We start from the raw sequence: 24,925 nt of genomic DNA on the forward strand, positions 1-24,925 counted from the left end.
TTAGCATCAAGTTTGCCATGAGCAATAAAGTCAGTGCCCCCAAAGAAATATTAATATATTATCACTCTTCCCCACCATGCCCCACTCCCAAATTTTCCTTTATTCAGCCTATTTGGTTTTGCTTCACATAGTTAGTTGATATCCTTTTCACAGTCCTCCACACAAATATTTAATGTTTTATTTTTGAAAGAAATCCCAAAGTAGAAATTGACAGGATGAAATACAATTTACTTTCCAAGGCAAGAATGAGGCCATCATGGAAGAAAAATGTACAGGTATTTTATCTGTTTGGAACACATAAAATTAAAAAAGAGGGGGGAAAAACTGGCATGATCTATTGAAAGAAATTCAGGAAACGTAGTTGCTCAAAAGACATGAAATGCAAAATACCAATATAATAACATTCTACAACAATCCTTGCACCAAGAAGAGGTTCAGTGATCTTCAAAGTATAGAAAGAAGTAGGAAGGCTTATAAAAAGATGACTGTAATAGTAGTAGGAAGATTATGACGCACGCTCTTCAACGAAATACTAGCACTTATAGATATGCAGGAGGAAAAATCATTTAACCCACAAGATCATAAAAAGAAAAAAAGAAAAGTGCAGAGAAATACTATGAAAAATAACTTCTGCTTTGCCCTTCTTAGCTCTTCTCACATAAAAGTCTGCAATAATTAAACAACTAGAGTTCCTATTCCTGTTCTGTTGTTTCCATGGAATCATAAGCTAAGGGGCTGAATCCCAGTGAGCTGCTAATGATTCCCTTAAGATCTCTGACCAGGATACTATTTTCTAAATGATCTGAAGTCATTCATTAGATGTATCTTTCATACAGAAAAGATAAACCAAAACCCAGCACATTTAAAACTCCAGCACTTGCAGGTCAGTAGGTTTTTTGATCATCCACTCTACATCAGAAAGAGCAAAAGGAGATGCCACCTCCCAGCAAATCAACACTGCCCACATTGTTTCCTAAAACAGCCGTGTTCTACCTTGTGGCCAGCTGTACTACACAGGTTAAACATGTGCTTGACTGAACTACGCTGGCTGAGCACCTTGAGGTTTCAAGATGAAAAATGCTACACAAATATACTGCCTCCATGCATTCATTTGACACAAGGTAGCATTTGTGTTGAGTTTTTTCCTTACGGCGAGTTTTGAAATTCAACTAAATACAGACATTGTTATTTGAAAGTATACCTGCGTGAGAATATGTAGCTTCACTCCAAACTGTGACAAAGCAACGTAAAACCAGAAAGCATACATACAGGTTTACAGGAAGATGACAACTGCAATCTACTTGCCTTATTCTCCAGGTGTAATTTTAGAAAACGAAGGTAGGCCACCGGTGCAAATGCATCAGCCGAATGAACAACCACCTCGGCTGAATCTCTGAAATACAAAATCACTAGCATCACATATTAGTGTACAATTATGTTATCTTCACTATTTTTCAATTTTTGAATGGAATAAACTATACTTCCAGACCAGTACTGAGAGATTCGGTTAGCTGTAGGCTATGAAAGCATAAATGATCTTATGTTTTACATTCTCGAAACTAATATAGAAATCAATCTTTTAATTTTATAAACAGTAGAGTTTTTAAAAGTATACTCTTGATTAATGTCCCAGTGATCAGTTCTTAAGGTTTTAACAACACAAAATGCTGAGAAACTGACTGATTTAACCATCTTGCAACTGATACCAAAGACTACTAGACACAACTTTTTAATGCCAAATATGTTGGTAACAACGATAAACTTCCTGTGTGCTGATTCAAATTAGTTAATTTTAGTTTTCATTTTTACAGACACAATCTGTCACAGTGATTCACAAGAGACAGTATCTGGTATATCCATCTGCATGGTTTCACTACTTAAGAAAAAGGTAGCTCTAGGAAACAAACATCAGAAGGTGAGAAACTCAAAGAAAACATAAGAGAAACTCAGAAACAGTACAAGAAAATCTGAAAATTGTTTTAAGTAAGGCTAAGGACACACAGGTAATTTTCTTGAAACCACAATGCCCTTGATACCTTTACAGCATTCAGTGAGATGAGAAAGATTTCTAATAAGGTCACATAAAACTTATGCAAACTGGAAACAGTTGAAGTCTTAGCCAGATATCTCTGACTTAATGAAAGTGTAAAATTAACAGAAATGACTGTTCTATAAAATGTGCTCTGGGATTCAAAATTAAAAAAACTCCTATGATAATCATCATCACTGCATTGCACAATAGTGATAAATACCTCTAACTTAATAAACTCCACTTCTTTTCCAGTAAACTTTCAAAGACATTTGATAAATAAGCCTTCAGCTTCATTCTTGAGAGTTACTATCAAAGTTCTTCACAAGTAAAGATTAAACTCAGTCTTTTCAAATGATCATGGTGTTTTCTAATTCTAACGGGAATAAGTAGAAAATAAGTTTGGAAATGTTTTGTAATAGGAGCAAATAACTAGAAATTTAAAAAGCCAGACACCAAGACTCCAGTAGCATCTGGTACCTGGGTATCCTCAGTGACTGAGGAAATTCTCAAAAAATATTTCTTCCTCACTGTTCAAGTCCTACATAGGGAAGTCTGGTACTTTTCAGTGAAACATTAACTACATAAAACTGAATTAACAGAAAACCCCGTATCAGAAAGGAAACCCAAATAGTTAGTTATTAAATACATGTCTGTTGAAGTAGTACCTTAAAAAAAAACCCCAAACAAAACAAGTTTCAAAGTTAAAGAAGCAGTTTTACATGTTCCAGCTCACTAGTACAGCAGAAGACATGCTAGGCATTGATGCTCAAGAAATATCACAAACATTAAGAGACCATAAATATATCTTCTTGTTATGAAGTACATTACTATGACTTACAGCTAACACATAGGTATGGCAGTTTAATGTCCCAATATTTCTTAGCTGATCAGTCACAATAGGTAGATTATGTGTTGCTGAAAAATGGTATTACAATACGTAAGAAAGTATTTTTTCCTACTTCATTTTCTGTCAGTATATCCAACCATACATAATTGTTCTAACTGATAAAATGTACTGCCTTGTTCAATAGTAATTATAATGAATAGGTGGAAAACAGAACAGTTTTGTTTGCATCCAATTATGAGTCAACAATTAAAAAAAATAGGAAGTCCTAAACTTAAGATGTCACATCCAACTTAGGAAATTTTTTAAAAAAACAATCCAACCCACCCAAACCCACATGAAAAGCAGATATTAAAATAAAAGGCAGAGATTTGAGAGATCCTGATAATTATATGAAGGCCATTTCACACTGGAATACCGAATTTTGAGTAGGAACATGACTACATAAGGTGATTCATGTTTGATTATGATGGAAACCCAGGAATTTTGTCAAGGAACCTTTTCAGAAGACTTTGGAAAATAATGAAAAACTGTCCCAATTATCTGCTTTTTGAAATTATAATCCTCTGATCTCTTGACGATCTAGGAAATATCTACAAAATTTAAAACATTCAGTATCATTTTCACAGGAAAAATATGACAAGTTAGAGCAACTCTGAGAGTAGAATCAGTGCTTTCAGTACATGATTATCTTTTCATGTTTACAGATTTACCTTTTACTCCAAACCTAGAATTACAAGCCTACACACAGAGCTAATGGTAAGGTATATAAATGCAAAATTATACCTCCCAAATATTTCAAATATGCCAATTTACCTGAAATAGCCCAAATTATTCTGTGTTCCATAAATACAAATGGGACTCTATCATGACAGTAGATATTAGATGGCATTCACGTAGATGAGAAATACATCTTTATGATTTGAAGAGGTGTCAATCAATTGCACCTCAAATACCAGTGTAAGAAGGACAGGGAAAGCTTAGTAACTCTCAAATACTGAGCATAAGAAAGCTGACAACTGGATTGCAGTAGTCTACCTGGGAAAACCAGATAAAACCCCATCTGACTCTTGGTTGAATATTTTGATTGTAAAATATTACTTTCATTGCTAAGCCTTTTTTATTTTCAACTATTACACTCAATCTGCCATGTTTCTGTGGTGTGACATACCTGTAATGAAGATTGAGAAGAATGGCAAGAATTCAATTTAATATTCAAAAGTAAAATTCATTGTATAGTCTGTATTAAAGAGACACACACATCTCCATAATAAGTAACACATCAAGGCTATATTTTTTTTTGCCCATCAGCAATACTGGTGATGCCACTTCAACAATATATTTCAAAAAGGGTAAAAATGCTGTGCAGCAGCCATGAGAGGAGTGAGAAATGTGGGAAAAGCATCCCTGCAGACACTAAGGTCAGTGAAGGAGTGGGAGGAGGTACTCCAAGTGCCAGCTGAGGTTCCATGCAGACTGTGGAAGAGACCATGGGAAAGCATGTTGCCCTCTGCAGCCCACAGTGGATCACATCAGAGCAGATATCCACACTGCAACCTGTGGAAGACCCTATGTTTGACTAGGCTCCTGCCCAAAACTGGCCACTGGAGAGAAGCCCTCACAGGAGGAGGTTTTCTGACAGGAGCTGTGACACTGGGGAGAACCTACACTTGAGCAGTCTGTTGCTGAAGGACTGTACCCCATAGAAAGGACCTATGCTGGAGCAGGTCTTGAAGAACTGTCATGTGGGAAAGACCCATGCTGGAGCAGTTTGTGGAAGAGACCAAGGTTTGAGCAGGGAGGAAGGAGCAGCAGAGATGCAATGTTATGATCTGATCACAACCCCCATTCCACATCCCCTTGGACTTCTCAGTGCAGAGGAGGTAGAAGAGCCAGGAACAAAGGAGTGAAATTAAGTCTGGGAAGAACGGGCAGGGAGAGAAAGTTTTTTTACCTTTGCTTTTGTTTCTCATTACGCTACTCTTTTTTTTTTCTTTTTAATAAATAAATTAAATTATTTTTCCCGAATCTGAGTCTGGTTTGCCCATGATAGTAAGTGATAAGCCATCACTCTGTTCTTATCTTAACCTACAAGCTTTATCATTTTGTTTTCTCCCACTGTCTTGCTGAGGAGGGGTAATGAGAGCCTCTTGGTGGATACATGACAGCCAGACAAGGTTAACCCATCACACTTGTTTAGTAGGCAAAAGCAATCTTCAATGTCTTCTTCAGAAATTTTCTCTAGGAATTAATCTTGGCCGAGTTTAGGAATTTAGAGACCTTGAAAATCCTGAGAGGTTTTAACCTCTAAATTGTAATTCTTAAAACTCTGTTTAAGTTTCAAAAATTCTATCAGGATATATACCAGAACCATGGCTATCTAAACACTTGGAAATCATACTAGCATAGTTAACAACTTGATTACAAAGTCTGTTTAGATTCAGTGTATATGAAAAGCACACAATAAACAAACTTGTAACTTATTTACTGACAAAGAAACTATGAAATATTTTTCTTTAGAAGTTCTTAAAATCATAGATTTCACAAGAATGGCCTCAAAAAGCATGTCCTTGTGACATGAATGTCAGTTAAGCAGAGCTAATCAAGTCAGGGATACACAGTGCCAGTGTAGCTATCCAGTTTCCATTACAGAAATGTATATTTAGAAATAGCTGAGTAACTGTTTAAGTCTGCTGTGCCATATATTTATTATTAAATGCCCACTGATTTATATATTTGTCTTTTCTTGTATTTTTGTGCATTTATTGTTACAAATAATAAATTTATTATTATTTGGAGTGTTGCCAACAGAAATAAAGACAACTCAGGCAGATCTCCTCTGTTTTAACTTTTGTTAGTTGCCTGAATGGTCATTAAACCATTGATATCAAGAAATACATTTAGAATATATTATAAAATATTCCTACTTAAGCTGGTATTTGGTTGATCCCAAACAAAGTGCACAATGTACTTTTCTAAAAGTGTTCCTAAAATTCTATGAAAAAAAAACCCTCTACATTACACCTACCAAGAATTTCTCATAAGAGTTGAGATAGTTTTGTCCAATCTATTTTATCTATGCAAAGAAAACTTTGAATTGGTCTCTGGGAAATTGTATATCCAACTCAAATGAACTCCCAGATTTAATCTGTAAAATAAGAAGTCTCAAATAAAATGTGTAAAACAGGAAGTGTAAATAAACATCCAAATACGCTTAAGTGCAAAACCTGATAAAAGCACACACAATCTCTCATTAAAAATATATTTACCCTTGTGAAGTGTACTTTTTGTTGCAACTGAATTTATCTTGTAACAGGTAGCATTACTCTAAATGACAGAGTTCCACAAAAATTCTGCCTCTGACACTTCCTGAAATTGATAAGTATTTGTCAGTTTAATAGAAACCATATCAGATTTAAATGCAAAAATGAATCATGCTCTAGCAATGATTTCACAATATCTTCTTTTTTGCTAGAAGAGGTTGATCTGATGCTATCTGAGGGTATAGTGGGGAGTTTTGTTCTTTGTTCCCAAGTTTATTTGTGGTAAGATGTACCCAGGCTCCATACATATTTTATTCTGACTTCTTGCTTAACTTTCCAACGCCTATTAGCCAGCAGGTATGGCTTCCACCTAGCATCTGGTTTCGCTCAGAGAATCTTCTCCAAGAGTCACTTCCTGGCCTGTACATTCTTAATTCCATCCACAAACTTAAATCTCATTTAAAGACTCTACATGTTACTTTTTGAACCTTCTTTTTACTAAATAATTCATAGCTTTCCTGCATGGAGGTATCTCCAGGCTCAAATGATCTAGTTTTTTACTTCACTCCAGAGGATGTATCTTCCAGTCAACAATCTCCCAGAGTGGCTGCCATCCCCTTTACCAATTTGTCTACTGCTTTTCTCCTGAATGCCATGGAAGGAAAGAGAATTAAGAGTTGTATTAACAAACAAATAGACCTTCACCATGAAAACCTCAGTCACATCTATATGCTCCATAATCTTGACCTTCCCTAAAATGACTCTAACCAGCACATGATTACTTGGTCTGTGTACTTGGATAAGAAAAGGAACAGCAGTGAAAACATCTCACTCCAAGCAACCAGGCTTAGTATTTAACAGACTAATAAGAAACTCACATCAAGACACAAATATCTTCCACATCCCTCTACACAGATTTTAGCAATTTATGTCAAAGGAATAAACTACACAGTGTAAATGAAATGGATTCACGCAGTTTGTATTTAAAATATCCGTAATAATTGAAGAAAAATGTTTACCATTATCATTCTAAGCTGCTAAACTTAAAACACACACACACATGCACATACACACAGTTAATGGAACCCACAGGCTACTGATGTGGCAGTTTATCAAATGTAGCTGTAATGAAAGATAAATATTACAGGCAATTCGCACTTCATGAAAGGATAAAAGTGTCAGTGTGTAGGTACCAGTTTTACTGCAGGCCATAATCAGCAAGTAAACGAAAGTGCAAATGTCTAAAAAGTTTATAGCCCTCTATGAAGGCCTCGTCTTGTCAGGTATTGATTTAGGTTTTCAGAGGACTTTGCCAGTGTTAAACAAAGTGAGTGTTTGTGAACTTAGAGGACATGTTTTACCTCTGCCAACAAAAGTTGCCTCAAGCTAAATGTGAATATGTTCCCATTGCTTTAATATAAGAAAATGGAAGAAACTGTTTCTTACACAACTATTTTCTTCTTAAACAGAGGACAGTCCAGAGTGAATGTTTCATATTCTCCACCTTCTCCGCAAACATGGACTCCATATTTCTTGGAAAGCTAACACAAAAGAGAAGTAAAAATATACAAGTATTACAGTAAAGCAGTTTATTATTTTGCTTGCAATTTCGGCGTGTGCTTTCTAAAAGACTGAAAACCCCAAATAGCATACAAAGGGTTCTTGATGTCTTCGTATAAGTATTACAATGAACTAAAAATTACCATGTGTTACATTTCAAATATAACTGGTACTGTAATGTTCATATAAATGAATGGGTTCCTAGCCCTTCTTCCTCTGTGGACACGAAAGGTCCAGATATCGATGTCTGTCGATTTTTCTTTAGCACAGAAACTCACTTCAGTGAGGAACTTTTACTATAACCAAACACAGGAAGTAGTGCTTCACATAGGAGCATACAATGAACACAAGTTTTGGTGACAGATTGAACAATTGCATTCTATATTTTGGTAAAAATTCATTCTTTCAAAATATTCTCAAAAATAGAGCCAGTGAGAGTTTTCTAAGTCAAAAGCAAAATGTGAAAGCAAGATTTAAAGAGGAAGCAATGTGATTCCTTTATAAATTGCACAAAATATACTTTCTAAATTAACATATACATTTAAGAATAGTTCAGTGTAATTCTTTTTTAATGCAATATACTCATAGGTGGTAACCAAGCACCTGTACTATGCCTGAGCACAGGGACACTCTTCCTTTTTCTGCAGGAGGAATTTGTCTTTTCATCTATAGACTATATCACCTTCTAAAGTGTCCCAGCACTAGCTGCTTCAAGCCACGTCCTGAGCAAATTTTTTCACATTAAGCGAGCATTAACATTCTTCTTCAAGTAGTTCACAAGAAGCTGAACTTCAGTCTTCAACTCCGCTGGTAACAGCAATGTTACTATTGGTATTATTTATTTAATCCCCTTATGCTTTCCCTTAGAGGAACAGATGCCCACCCATGATGCTTCTGCACTCAAAGCAGCCATGCAGTTCTCCACAACATGTAAGGGACAGTTAGAAAAAGTCTGTCTCAGGGTTAAAAAAAATAATTCCAAATGTGTTGTCTGTTTTTAGGGAAACATGACACTGCCTATTTATACATGGTACATTCAAATTTTTATACAGTTACTTGTTTATCAGATCTATTTCATATATCCAAACAGTACTGTATTTTTATTTTTGCAGCTGAATGTATAGCTTGTGTCACTTTAAAGTTCCCTTTCATAGTTTTTCCTTTTAAAAAGTCAAAGAATATTTACAACTTCAGCCATCACCTTAGCTTCAAAATTAGGCGTGAAAGAACAAATACATGGACCTTGAATATTTTCATAGAATCAAAGACCTCATTTTAAATTTAAAATTCATTTAGTTGAATAAAAGGTATGAATCCTCTTTAGCCTTTATTTTGGATAACAGTATAAACACTCTGAGAAAACAATAACTTGGTAATGTTCTAGGCAACTGTTTAGTTGTCTGGTAGTGTAAAATCTAAATCTCTTTTGGAACTGATATTAAATCATTTTTCAATGTCTTGTTATTGGAGAAATCTTTCACTTTTCCTTTTGCATTTTCTTTTAAAGAAAAGGAGCAGAAGAAACCTTTAATCAAGTGCTCATTAAAAAATTACACTCCTGACATAAAAGAGAACTCCATCTGTCAACAATAGCAACAAGGTTTCTATAGGACAAATGCATCAAGAATAATTAATGTTGATGCAACAAGAATGGACAACCTATGAAACAGCTAGTCAAAACCTTTTATTCTTCCTCTTGTTGTAGCTTCCACTGAAAAAAAAACCCTAAACAAAAATATTAAAAATTAAGAGAAAACCCGAAAAGATCTTTCTAACTGTAACCTTTCCACGGCGAATACAAGGCATGATTGTTTACAAGTCGCTTTCAAAACTGGTAGCTCTGCTTGTAACCATCAGTGCCTAGAATAATTATTGGCAATTAACATCAAATACTCAAAAGATGTGAGACTATTTTCTATCTTTGTTGTGGGAAATCCTCATTTTCAATGTCACTGGCTTCAAGATCATTCTTGACACCAATTATACAAGGTGCTAAAGGATTTTCGGTTCCCAGTAATGTCAACAGGAACTGAGGATATTCAGCAGCTCATAGAACAGATCCTTAACATTCATTTAACTAAGTCAGCAATATTTTTGAAATGCCATCAATGACACCAGAAATATGACTTTTAGTCATTTAGAATATAGACTTTTTTGAAGACCAATTATTTTGTTTTGCAGGTTGAATGTTATATTCATAACAATACAACACCTTAGACTCTAATCTAAATTTTATGATTGCAAAATCTGCCTTCTAGTTCAGATGAGTCAGAAAAATGTACAGGAAACAAAATTATGCTAAAAATGCAAGTCCAATTCAAAATCCAAAAGAAATATGATAACATCTATACTACACAAAATTCATCTTAACTTAAACACACAGTGAGACACAAGGTATATAAACCATCAGCCCAAACATTACCTGAACTGTCTCATCTTACCTTGTGACTGAAACAGAGGATTAAAGCAGACTGTCTCATTTAAGTTTACTAATCAAAGATAAAAGATATGAATCCAATTTCAAGTGAAGACTTTGTTTCCAGGCAGAAATTGTAATACTCAGTAAATTCTCTACAGTTACAGAAACACTCTTTACATCAAGAAGTACTCATCAACTTCTAAGGGAAGCATACAAATGACTAAACATTTTCTTATCACCTATTAGCAGAGACAGAAGTATAGGCAATATTACCATAATATGCATTTACCATTCTATTCATAAATGCTATGGAGAGTGAGAGAAGCCCCTGAGATTTGGAAAGTTGCCAACAAATTCTTCAGGGTAAGAAGCTAGGGCTCCTGGTATACAGGAAACAGTAGGACATGAAAGCAATTTAATAATTTAGCAATGTAGCAACCATTCGTCAATAATTAATCAAAGACCTTTCATTTAGAAAAAAGCAATAATTCAAGAACTTTCTTTGCAACAATGCCTGTGTCTTCAGCCAGTAAAATTCATCCCTGATAAAAGTGCGGGTTGCAGATTATCATTGTGCTCATAAACCCAAAGTCAGAATCCTAATTTCTAATCCATAGCATCACAGAAATTGAACGCTGTGAATACTTGCTAAAATGTAAGGCAGGATATTTCCTACACATTCCAAATGACAAGCCATATATGTTGTTATTCAGTATCAAACACCCTCTTACACTCAACATTGCCATTTTTCTGGGCACTGAAGTAATGAAGATAGAAACTGGTTTTCAACAAAAGTGAAGAACAGAGAGAACAACATTTAATTCATTTTAAACAGAACTGGAAAAATTCTCACAGATTTGAGAAATCCTAGGTGAATAACCTAGCTGTCAATAGAGAACCCCAAAAAGAATTCCCCAAAACCAGGAAACAGCATAAATTAGCAAACAACAACAAATTTCAAGGAATTTGTTGCAAAATTTGAAATTATTGGTTAAATAAATTATTGGTCAAGAATACAAGAGTATCTAAAGTTGTGGTAGTTTGGGGGATGTGCAATGTTAAAAATGAATTTTGTCTCTCCTCCTTACTGAAAACTGTGAACTTCCTCTCACATTCTGTCTACTACAGCTTCTGATGTTGAAGACTTCATTGGGTTGCAAAAGTGTATTTTTCACATCATAAACCTAAGCATTTCTCTTCAGTTTATAGTTAATGATTCGGTTTTATTAGGCCTTAAAGCCAACTAAGTATCTAGTAAAAACAATTTATTTGTACCAACTTTTGACTTTCATAGCATGCATACGCACAAGAAACAGCCACCAGAACAAGTATCAGTTGTGCAGTCTCCCATGCAATGGCCTGACAACCATATCTATGTAAGGTCAGAATGCCCTGCTAGTTTTACACCTTAAGCTTTGCAGTTGTTTATTGTTCTATCACTGAAAGAGAAAACCTGCAGAAGTGGGTTTTAAGAAGCATTAAAACATGACAGTAATAATTTAGTGAAATGAGGAAGGGATCACTTCACTTGAGAAGTTATACATCAGGAAGAATACATTAGTTCCCCAAAATACCAGGTACTTTTGGATTTTTTAGTTTATTTTTAAAAATGAATGATGGTGAAAGCAAATTGAAAATAACACTTCTTAAGCCTTATTTTAATCATACACTATTAACACAACTAAAATTGCAATACTTGATGCTATAGTTTCAAAAAAAAATCAAGACTACTGATTCAGCTGAGGTGAGTTACTGTTCATCTGCAGCCCCACTGAAGTTGCAACCTCAGTTTTGAGAACAGAGGCTTTCTGTGAACACAGGAGCTGTACTTTCCTTCTTTTGGCCTATTTAACTAGTCCCATATCAATATTAATTCATCCAAATGTGACTGACCACTATGGAATTGATATTACAGTAAACTTGAGACTTCTGTTAAATCAGTTCCACTGTTAATTGCTCACTGTTTTATAACTACAAAGTTTTAACTTTCCCTAACGATCATGTACTCAGCTTTCAAAGAAACTTTTTTTACCTGTGCTACCAGTAGTTAGCAAGTTATTTATTTCCCTACTTCCTACCCTTTTTCTAGAGCAGGAGAAAATATCTCTCCTTCCCACTCCCTAGTATTCTTGAATTATTCCTGTGGATGAGATGATCTAAAGATATAAATGAACCAAGACTTACAAAAAGAGATAATGAAGGGGATTTTACATCAACTAGATTTTATAGGGTGGCAGAGAAGAGGTTTCTGCAAAGATTATCCAGCTCTGAAGCAGAAGCAACAAGCTTTGAGCTAAGAACAGGCCAACAACAATCTCTTCAAGACTATCTGACCTTCATTCTTCCTTTTCAGCTTTGCCAAGTAACAATTATCTATCTTCTCTCCAGTCACGAAAATGATAGAAATTACTAACAAAATTAAATTACACACATGTTCAGTATATAAAGCTGGGGAAGGAAGAAGGGAGAGTGGTCAGAGTGATGGAGTTCGTCTTTCCAAATAACCATTAACATGTGATGGAGCCCCGCTTTCTTGGGGGTGGCTGAACACCTGCCTGCCCATAGAAGTGTTGAATGAACTCTTTGTTTTGCTTTTGCTTCACTTAATAAACTGTCTTTATCTCAACATTGGAGTTTTCTTATTTTTCACTCTTCAACCTTTTATTCCGTTTTTGAAAAAGCCTACGTGATGCAGTCTGACTGTGTGAAATGTGGTAGGAAACCTTCATATGGGGAAATCAGTGGGAACATTTTGTATCACTCATGATTTTGCCACTACCATTCCTTGCTGGCAAAAGTCTCTAACTTCCATGCAGTTACTTAGCTTTATTATATTGGCATACACATTAGTATTCCCTTAATATTGATATTACTTGCCTTCAGTCTGTTTTAAAGATGCCGGTGACATTGTGAACTACCACTGGAAAGAATGCTTTTTATATTGAAAGTGCCTTGGGTTAGCACCTAACTCCTGGAAGTAACTAAGTAATTTTTGAATAAGTTAATTTTACTGAATTTCTGCTTATGTTACTTTTTATTTGCAACTTTACCTGTAGGAGTATCTTCTAAGTAATACTCACCTCCAAAAGATAAGGCTCCATTTGATCCAGAGATTTCCCTAGATGTTTTTCTGGATCTAAACCTGCCCCCAAAAAATAAAAAGGAAAAAAAGTTGTGGGTTTTTTTTTTTATTATAAAGTGCAGCTATGACATTGAGAAAGGCTTTTTTAAAAAATATATAGCATGTCCCCCTTAGAAACCAGCCCCATTGTATCTAAAGTAATTTCTATGATGCACACAGACTTTTCCATAATAAAAACTTTTTTGCTAAATCATTTCTGTATGTGTGTGACCCACAGAAAAAGGTAAGATTTAAAAAGGATAAACATATAAAGAAAACTCACACTTACTTATGTCTTTAATGTTATACCTTTCGATCCACCACAAAATACTCAGTGAAATGTCTCCATTTTGATTTATTTTTCTTGGTAAAAAAGTAAAACCCATTAACATTCAATAATTCCTTTAACTTGCCCCCTGTATTCCTGTTTTAGCTTTCTGACTTCATAATTTCTGCCAACTCACAGCTGTTAAACGGTCACTTCTCAGGAATAAATCAAATAGTTGGTAGAAATCAGTACTGGGATAAAAAGCATCCAGGAACAACTGTTTCAAGAGCCAACATCATCTTCAACCAAATAAATATCCTAGTTGGATTTGAGAATAATTGGTCAAAAAGTCTTAACATACAAGTAAATAAGAAAAAACAAACTAATGAGTTCTGAAAGTGAAGGAACTTTGGAAAATGTTCAGTGATCACATTCTGTGCTACTCTTAATTACTGTGGCTTGAGGTTTCTTCGTACTAATCACAATACTTGTCTATTTTTTCCTACTCTACTGCTTTATACACTAATGGGTATCATTAAAGAGCTGCCACCAGAATGACTCCATTTAGAAGCAATTTCTGAAGTATGTACCTTGCAAAGCACTTTAGATCATTGATGATGAAAGCTGTTATATAAATGTATGGTATACTATTATATAAAGTCATTGCTGAGTTCAAATAGCTGATATGCCTTTTAATTTTTACAATGATGGTCTAGGTATATTTAAATTCCTGTGAAACTAAAACAAGTTAGAGTGAATGAGATCTCAAAACATTAATAAAGTTTTTAAATATTTTATTAAAGCACATTAAAATTCCTTTACTATCTAGGGGAACACTTTAAAACCTGCTTAATAATTAAAATGAAAGAGGGCTGAGGTTTTTTTCCACCCTCCATTCTTTTTTGGCATTGGTTTATTGCTCTTTATTAGAGACTAAAAATCTGCTTTGCTAGATATAAAATAATTTATGTCTGTGGCAAGAATTATTAAATGTCTTGATTTCATTTCAATAGTTCCAATGACTCTGGTGATGTGTTCCAACTTAAACCAGCTTTGCATTATGTCCTTGATTTTAATGGGACATGTATTAGGCTAAACAAGCATGTTCTCTTAAACGAATACCCTATTTCAATACCCATTTCACACATTTACATTAACATTCTTCATTAACATAAATGCTGTTCTAAGAAAAGCAACTCATCTCGTCGTTAAATACAAATTGGTTTTCTTTAAATTTAAACCAATGGATACATTACAAAGAACAAGAAACACTCCACCCAACTTCTTCATTCACAACTTGTTAATATCAAGAACAATATACCTACTGTTCTGCCCTCAATGAACACAAAACAATAATTCAAAAGAAACTATTACACCAATAGTATACAAAACACAAGCAAATTGCTGATGTATGCACTATGGGTAAATTCTTTAGCGATATCCTACATCCACATGAAAAGCTGTGAAAGTGTAATGTGCTCTGTTGCTCAGTAGAATTCTACTTTTGGATGGCTTGTCTGTCTTTTGAAAAACATTATTTCCTTTATTTTTGTAGTATGAGTGAATAGAGGCAGTCTGCCAAAGAGATCAAGAACCAGTACAACCTGTAATTTTCGGAACCAACAATCCGCATCTCAAATCTCTATAGAGGTATGCATGGACAGATGTAGCTGTATGTCTACTGCTACTATCAGTGTAATAAAGTATCTATAACCACACTTTTAAACCAGTTAATGTAAATCTATACTTCTATTTGGTATGGGTTTTTTTAAACAAAGGAGTAGATTGATTCAGATTCTTAAAATTTCTTTCACTAAGGAGAATAATGGTTTATTATAAATTCTTATTACATTACATTTAATCACATCCTCCAGGTTTTTCCTCCATGAAACTAAATGTGAAGAAAGCTGGATGGGTGGATAAACCAACAACAAGGTCCAGGGCCTGGATGACTATATGTAGAATTAAGAAATTAATTAGGAAGGGAACTATAATTTGCAGCACTGTCATCTATTATACTTAACTTGCATGTATCAATGGGAAGCAATTACAATTCAATTAAAATATTCACTTTTATTACTTTACTGACTGACCTTGAAGTTAATGCCTGTTTTATTTAATTGCATCATCTATGAATGTTAACCCTAGAATGTTATGCCCCATTATTTTCAATGCATTTTAACTCCCCAACTGAACTATATCAGTCAATTTATTATGTGCTGTCAAGAGAGCAAGTGGGACTTTATTTCTTTGAGATAGCCAAGTACATGACAACAGAAACCTCTTGAAAGATTTGATACAGCGCTTAGTAAAACAAATTGTGCTCTCACCTCCAATTTTGTGGCCTGGTTTTACTATAAAATCAGTATGTGATAACACAAATGGGGTAATCACTTCCAAGTAATTTCTACTCCATCTGTAATACCTGATACATCCACCTACAGGAGAAGAACTCCCTTCTGCAGATATCAACAATGACTGCATAGCACAGCTGAGAGAGAAGTGCTGCAGAGAACTGCAGCAATGTCAAAAGACTGGAGCTTTGTTCTGGAGTGAAAAGAAGAATATCAAAGAACATTACTAAAAGGCATTTCACTAGTGTTAATGGTCTTTTACATAAACACTAACACTTTTATTTTAAATGATTTGCTTTATACACATGTATTAGTATAGCGTAAAACCCTCATCTGAGCTGTATCTACCTGACTTTACTTGCAGTTATCAACTTCCATTTTTGTGGCATTACATTCAGCTAATAAAATCCACATTCTCAATCCTCATTTTACATGCTCAGAATTTTAAAACAGTCTTGATTCTTTAGAAAGTCTTTTAATATTAAAAATTCTATTATTATCTATACTTATCTCTTAGTAAAATGCTGAATAAATAAAAATAAATCATCATTATTGGCTTTAAGAAATGGTGGTGCCTAAAGGTCTTCTGGAAACTTCACTGACCCAAACTCTAACTCGTAATACACGAATACTTTGTGAAAGAATCACTACCACATACATACACATCAATAAAATATGAGTTAATAATTTTCAGTGGTAATATACAGAAAAATCGCTGTCCTTTCCTAACCAAACTTACTGTACAAAAAGTACATCTTATTCCTCTGACATTTTCCATAGAGAAAAAATATGCAAAATCACTACCTATCATCAACCTTGAAATTTCGTATACGTAAAGTTAGCACAGACTTTTGGAGAAAAGAAAAGAACTTGTTTTAAAATCACAACAACTTAAAGTTCCCTTATCTTTCCTGACTTCTATAGCAGTATTATTGAGAAAAATTAGTAACTGCTATCATTATGGATGTCAAAGACTGAGACTTGAGTTTCTGACAACGGAGGGCAGTATAATGCACAATAAGGTTTCTGGAAAGATCATCACCTGCTCAAAAGAACAAGAATTATTTAGAACTTTAAATAAGAAAAGAGACTGTGAAAGATTTAAGTTTTCTGGAATCAAAATTAGTCTCCAATTTCTTTTTCCAGGAAGAAAATAGGACTAACAAGGAGGTGATGGGACCTTTAACATACACGAATATGGAAAGAAAGCAAAAGACTATAAAAGATCACAGAATCACAGAATCGTAGGGGTTGGAAGGGACCTCGAGAGATCATTGGGTCCAACCCCCCTGCCAAAGCAGCTCCCTAGGACATATTACATAGATAGGCATCCAGACGACACTTGAATATCTCCAGTGAAGGAGACTCCACCACCTCGCTGGGCAGCCTATTCCAGTGCTCTGTCACCCTCACTGTGAAAAAGTTCTTCTGCATGTTGGTGCGGAACTTCCTATGCTCCAGTTTACAGCCATTGCCCCTAGTCCTGTCCCCACAGACCACTGAAAAGGGGCTGGCCAATTCCCCCTGCATCCCATGTCTAAGATATTTATAAACACTAATTAGGTCCCCCCTAAGTCTTCTTTTCTCAAGACTAAACAGTCCCAGTTCACTCAGCCTGTCCTCATATGGGAGATGTTCCAGGCCCCTAATCATCTTCGTGGCCCTTCTCTGGACTCTCTCCAGGAGATCCCTGTCCTTTTTATACCAGGGAGCCCAGAACTGGACACAATACTCCAGGTGGGGCCTGACCAAGGCAGAGTAGAGGGGGAGGATAACCTCCTTCGACCTGCTGGACACACTCTTCCTAATGCATCCCAGGATCCCATTGGCTCTCTTAGCCACCAGTGCACACTGCTGGCTCATAGCCAATCTGTCATCAACCAAGACCCCCAGGTCCTTCTCCACAGAGCGCTTCTCCAGCAGGTCATCTCGGATAGATGCAACCACCCATTTTAGAATAGAAACAGAGAAAACAGGTCTATTTTTGAAGGTAAAATCCTCTACTTTAAATGCAGGATTGGGGTTTTTTTTAATTACTTAGTAAACAATAAAATATCACAGCCTCAGGTGCTATTCTTTAGATGACACATGACCAAAGAGTATGTTTCTAATAGCACAGGAAAAACTTATCCAAAAAAAAATATTAGTTGGTAAAGCAGGTTTACTCTGCAGGAGTGCAGGATTGTCAGATACCCTTCACAATCAAGAAGTGCACCTGCCACAGAGATATTAATACACTACAAATCCATACCTTAAATTGCCTTGAGGTAAATTGTTCATAGCATCATATTTAGTTTTCATTTCTTTGAAGAGCTGGAAAGTGAACTTTTTGGGTAGCATAACTTGACAGGTTCACAGCTCATTCTTAACTTTGTCCTGACCTTCACACACAAAAAGCTGTATAACAATGGTGAACTGGACTGATTCCTTGAGCTTCCTTTTTCAAAACATCAAAAAAAGGCAAAAGCTGCTTAATTTTCCTAAGAAAATGAAGGAAAGTGCAATAAATACTGGATACTACCCCACCTCTAAAAGATTTGAGGTAAATAAATTTATAATTTATTGTATAAAATGGTAAAATTAATGCAACTTGATTATGTGAGTTATCCTCCCTCCCCCCACCCCCATTTTTTCTTTTTTGTATAGGGCAATTTATCCAGTTTGGGAATAGTACAGGGATGGGATACAATGATACAGTAACTCTCAAGCTAAGTGATAAAGTTATAAAACATTATTCACAATGTTGTTCTAGTGTACGTTTTTGGTGCACTCTATTTAGTATCACAGTTTATCTTCTTTCTTGGAAGTTCATAAAATATTTTCTAAACTAGGTTAGTCTGATGAAATAAAATTTTAGAATATTTTCTAAACTAGGTTAGTCTGATGAAATAAAATTTTAGAACTCTAAGAGGTAAAAGGCTCTAAAACTTCACACCAGCAATGTTCAGAGGCTTAAAAAAAAAGGTTAATACTAATTTGGTTCATAAAGCCACATATGTGCGACTTGTCCAATATATGTGTTTTTAACTTTGCCATACTGAAATGTTTTGAGTAGAACTACTTTAGAATGTTTTTTTTTTTTTATTATTAATCTATTTAATTCAGAAAGATCAACCATTTCAACAACATGGTTTGAATAAAAAAGGATGTTCTGTTTCATCCTTGTCAAAGAATTCTGGTATTTCCATGCTTTGAACAGTTCTTACCAAGATTTGAAGAAAAGGATTGAAATTTGAATCAGTGCCAGGGAAAGAGGCATCGTGCAAATGGTAAAACCTGTATCACTTTCATTAAATCCACCCCCACACAGACATGCTAGAATAATCTGAAACATCCCAGTTCCCAAATGGATCAACAGAAACTTCTGACACTGGAAATTAGTAGATTACCTGCCAAAGTGTAAAGGCCAGATCAAAAATAAAGGATCAGATTAGGACAAGAGTGCATCCATAGTTCTAACTACACAGACATGTAACTTTAAACCTTTAAAGGTTTGAGTTCAGGCTGTTTCAGCACAGAAGTCTGCATGGTGACCGTGCATCCAGAACTTAAATCTTACAAAGCATTGAAGAGTAGTAAGTAATATTCTAGTATTCATAGGATGCTACTTCTCCCTCTTGATTTGCATTGTTAGGATTATTTCTGCTTTAGATATCTTTTACTAAACTCTTTTCCTTCCCTTGTTTTTCAGCTCAAAGTTCTCTGACTGTTCTTCTTTCACTAAAACCCTTGCTTTCTATTCTCTTTCACTTTAAATGCCTAATAGTACATTCTTAGCCTGCTGCTTCCATTTCATTTTTTCTTTAGATGATCTGATCTCCCCAAACTGCAAAGTGATCATTCCATTCTTAAGCCATCTCTCGGTCTGTGATATCTCCTTAAGAAGTACTGCACTCAATAATGCCAACTTTTAATTAACTTATCTGTTTTCAGGCACATTCACTTTCCCATTCTTCCTTCTAACTCCTGTCATCTGTTACTACTGAAAATATTGACATCCTTCCCAATCTCCAACCTACAGGCTCAAGAGATAGAAAAGAGGAATCATATTTCTCTCTGTTTCTAGATCCACTTACGCAAACTGTAACAAAATCTCATTTTCTGTAACACACTTTATTTTCAAACATTTCTTTATAGACTGGCACTAAAAGTGCTTCCCAAACCCTCATCTTACATGGGTAACAAAGCATCTGTCATTCACATACAAGCATCAGGCAAATAACATTCCAAATGCAAAGATTATTTTCTCATCTTATTTTTGTGACCTGTCAGCTATGCTCTGAATCAAAACTTTTTTTCACTTGAAGTCCATTCACAGTTCTCTTTTCTCTTATTCATCTCCCTTGTGTTATACTTTTCTTAAATCCCAAGCTAATTCTGATTGATTTCTGGTCTTTCATATGATTCCCGTTTTTCCACGTTGATCTTTTTCCATGTGACTCTTTCCTCAGAAAGAAAAAAAAAAGAAAAAAAAAAGAAAAAAAAAAGAAAAAAAAAAGAAAAAAAAGGCCTGAGCTAAAAATGCTCCTGTGTTTTCTACTTGCTCCCAAGTCTTTTCATAGAAGATCTGGTGACCAAACAGGTATGGTACCTTTTATCTATGGTAAATAACATGAATGATGTAGATAAATGAGGTAGTAGACAAATGTGGAAAAAAGCCTAAGGCAAAACTCTAAAGGACCAACTAAGCTTTGGAAGCTTTGTTTGAAAATTCAGTGACCATAGCATGTGCTAGCTAGGAAACAAGGATTATAAGGGGGAATAGACTAGTAAGAACATCTTTCCTAAAGCATGTGATCTCTCCTAAAGTACATGATAGGTATAAATGTATTAAATTTAGGATGTGAAAAAAAGTTACAACAAAAATTCATTAGAAGCTATCATGCGTGTATATAAGATAACACTCTAACAGTGTTCAGGGATATTTTTTCTAAGTTTAAAAGTTAAAGGCTACTTTTTAGAATACATTATACCTAACAGACAAATTTGACAGGACTTGGAAAAATATTAATGGTCATTTTATGTTCCACTTCGAATTATGATAAACATAAGTAATCTTTTTCATATTAATAAACCCAGACATTATCTGGAGCAAAGACTGTAAAGTCTATCATAGATTCCATTATAGCTCCAGCGTCTGGTAATTGCTCAAGGAAAAAGCAATAGAAGAATCAGTTCCAAATATGCTGAACTATCTAAGGATAACGTCAATCTTTAGTATATTTAGTAGTCAGTAAGTACTCAAATCCTTACTATACAATGTGGAAGAAAACAACTGGGATCCTGTACTGATTCCTTAACAAAAATCACTTCCTTCTGTTTGTGAACTGTCTGAGAATTTTCTGAAAAATATTTTGAGGAAGCAATTATATTTCCCTGTAATGATGATATAACAAGTTCCTTCTTTTTCCCCAATAATGAGTTTAAAATTGCCAAGTTCTAAAAACTAGAGAGAGACTTTCAGTGAACGCTGTTCCTTTCCACTGTATAGATGATGTGCTCAGACAAAACTCATTCAACCACCAGTTTTACTTCAGGATACAGTCTGACATTACAGCCAACTCAATTTAGTGGTAAGATTTCTACTGAAAGAGATGTTTTGTCCTCTATGTGGCCATGGCATGCAGACAGGGAGTTCCCTTCTGTGCAGTACTTCTCTACTTGGTCACCCAGCTGCAGCCACACAATCACTGGAGCTTTTACAGGTGCAGAAGCAAGCAGAGACTTGCAGTTTAGAAGAGTCAGCTAGAAGCGGGAAGGAAAGATCAACCTTTTGGCAGCAGCTCAGTTTAGAGGTAACACTGAATTCCACCCCCAGGACCTCAACCAGAAACTCTGCAGTGCTAGTTCTTTTTTAATGTGCTACTTCATGTGTAAATCTTACCTCCATTAAAACTAAAGGGATACTGGCTATCAATTTCAGTCAGTCAGGATTTCACTTCTGTACACGAGTGGCGTGCAAATAATAAACAGTAATGTAAACATCAGTTTACAGGTACCGATTTCATTATGCTGAAAAGTAACATTCTAGACTATCCCTAAACTATCAGCTTTTCAGAGGATTCTGTGTACAGCAGGAGTACACCAGTCTTCCTGACCTTGTAAAGGCAAGCATCAAGATCTCGCAGCAAAAGAGACTCAAGTTAAATATACGTACTTCAGACAGCTCACTTTAGAGAAGGAACTTCAGGATTTGTTGACAGACAGGAGATTGCAATGGCTCCCTAAGGACTCATTACTCTGTTGTTGGAGGGAAATAGCCTGGGTAAAGAACTACGGCCCACACCATCTCAAAATGTAGGCTTCCACAGCTCTGTGTTTTCAACTCTACTCACAGGTGAGCATGTAAATTGTCTAGAAGGACTCATAGCAGCCAGACACACAAGATAAAGGATGTAACCAGGGCATAAGAGCCCCCCTTACAATGCAGGCTGAGGATCACAGGCTTATCAGTGCTGATACAAAGTTTTAGATTTTATTATTGTCCAACAGTTGAAAAGAGATACGGTATCATTTCTCTCCCATGGTCCAAACATCAGCTAGAAGTTAAAAACATAATTTAACTGTGAAAGAGGTTTCTTTTTAACTCAGTATTTCTATTATTTGATCTCCTAATTACAATGTTTTTCAAGTATTTAACTCAGCATAAATCATTACTTTACCATAAACAAACTGGGAAGAAGCTGTGATGTACTAAGTAAGCAGTACATATTAATCCCATGAAAGACAGAAATTTGAGTTTATGTTCTGATTTTGACTGAAACACTGAAGAAGTATTTTCGTTCCCCACTTTCTCAAGCCAGCAAAGTGCACTTAGAAATCTTTCTGAAGGCAAACACTACTCTTAAAACATCAAGAAAAACTAGAATCACTGAACATCGTTACATAGTTACCAAGAACAAAAGTTGAACCTGCTACATACTAATTAACTTTCAGACTGTGTATCTTAATCTATAAAATGTGTCCAAAGAGTAAGAATATCAAAACCACATCTTATAATTGTGCTATATTACACTGTCTCACCTGAGCAATAGATAATACTGGAATTTCAGGCACATACACATTAAAAACAATCAATAACTGCTTCTATTTTAGCTACTACTGAGCGACCTCATTCTGACTATCTGGGATTTCCACTAAAGAGGAGTATATTTCAAATATAAACCTATCATGTATCATACAGGCATCTTTAGCAGTAAGAAAATGGCACTGAAGATAAATTTGCATAAGCAGGGTGGGTTTTTTTCAATATAGCTCAGACTTGCTGCTAGATCATGGAATGTTTTTCTCTCATTATTAAAGCCTCTGAAATAGACTCTAAAGGAAAGAAAGCTGATCTACTTATAGATCAACAGAAGGCATGTGAAGAAGGCTTGCTAACAATACTCCTTTTGCATGTACGAGAGAGCAATTGGTATCCCATCTGGAAAAACACACTACTCTGAGATAGAAAACTCTTGCCACTGGCAAAGTTTATGGTATTAATTTGTAATGGTGGATTTAGGGAAATGTACTAAACTAATGCTCATTTACTTGCATAATTATGTGTTTTCTACATAAAGCGACAGGCTTTTACCTTGCCAATACTGGCACTGAGTTAATGGAAAACAGGACAAGGCGGGTGTACGAGTATGCCAACGCTGATGAATGTCAAGCTCAGGTTACAGATTTGCTTCTTACATTAACATCTGCACAATGTATCATCTAATGCATTACCCTGCAGACTCTTAAATCTGTTATTTTAAATATTTTCATTGCAGTTTAGCTTTGATTATTAATCTAAGAGGCAAAAAGTTAAACTGTATCTTATCTTCTTTGCCACTTGATATGTTAAACAGCCTTCATACCTTAAATCCACTTTAATAAGGCATGCAATTATTAAAGCATTACAGAATGGCCCCAGAGCACACAAGCTCCATTAAATTTGCTTACATCTAATTACGTCTGCCTGAGGCAGGTGAGAAATTGACTCCGATAAGATCTTTCTTTTACCTGTAGCCAAAAAAATAAAAAGGAAAAAAATCTCGGAGTGGTTTTCTATCTAATTGCTATCTACAAATATTTATGGCATTCGCTCCTTCAGTGAACAGCCCACAAAGCACTCTTTGTGCACTAACTAGTGCATTTTAAGTTTAAGACTGTAGAATACAAAAGACAAGCTTATCTTGCTTCAGGCATAAGACAGGTCGTCAATGATGTCTACTTGTGAAATAGTTTTATCTATTATTTAAATCATGTATTTTCTTTAAAAAATAATTCTGATGTGAAAAAGCATGTTACATATTCTTTGTGGACTTTTTTTTCTTCATGTCAGCATAAGCAATGAAAGAATTCTATTTTATGGAAGAATAACATAAGAACATATTTTATATGGCCTTAAAACTGTTGATTGAAAAAGATAATTTTTTTTCCAATTTAAAAGAATAAGTGTTTTAAAGTAGAAAATACAGCATACAACTTCTATGTATTTGTAACTGGCCTTTAAAAATTCAAGAAAATGCTCTTAAATTTCATTGCTTGGTACCTATGAGTCAATGAGGAAGTATGGTATTTTTAATCACTCTAATCTCATTAGCAGCCCTAGACGATCCTAGAGAACAATACGGTGAGACCATCATAGTAATAATGCAAAAACTAGTTAGAAGCTCTACCAGCCAAAGAGGAACAATTAAAAAAGAAAATTTATTAAAAATCCCCATTGAATTCACCCAGTCTGAAGCAATGATATCTAAATTATTATTTGATAATTAAGGATAAATTAATTACTTTGTTGTAAGCCATTCCTTAAAGAAAACAGACATTAGGAATTTGCTATGAAAGTTGCCTATATAAAATAGCCATCCAATTTCTAATGCACGGTTATACAACACGATTTTTTAAACATGCATCTTTAGCCATTGACACTCTTGCATTATACTAGCCATTCTTTGGTACAATGGACTGCAAATCTAAAATGAACCCCCCTAAAAAAGGTCTTTTGGTTAAGTTTATGCTTTAGAACTCATTTCATTGTCTGAAAAACTGCAGAGAAGGATGGAATGAATATATTGTGCCATTAAAATGT

The 24,925-nt window shown here is 35.0% G+C and overlaps 1 protein-coding gene across 1 annotated transcript in view; it reads right to left on the reverse strand.

The window, feature by feature from the left end:
* Window positions 1-24,925, reverse strand: part of DPH6 (diphthamine biosynthesis 6) — a gene marked incomplete at its 3' end in the record, with an annotated part of 195,995 nt that overhangs the window by 123,928 nt on the left and 47,142 nt on the right. The window contains exons 6-8 of the mRNA XM_084264228.1: window positions 13,199-13,260; window positions 7,586-7,680; window positions 1,306-1,393 (exon numbers count right to left, since the gene is read on the reverse strand). Of these exons, the coding sequence (XP_084120354.1) occupies window positions 1,306-1,393; window positions 7,586-7,680; window positions 13,199-13,260 (245 nt within the window). The remainder of the gene's footprint in view (window positions 1-1,305; window positions 1,394-7,585; window positions 7,681-13,198; window positions 13,261-24,925) is intronic.

This window comes from Gallinula chloropus (genome assembly GCF_964237585.1).
Source record: "Gallinula chloropus genome assembly, chromosome: 4".
Classification (NCBI taxonomy): domain Eukaryota; kingdom Metazoa; phylum Chordata; class Aves; order Gruiformes; family Rallidae; genus Gallinula; species Gallinula chloropus.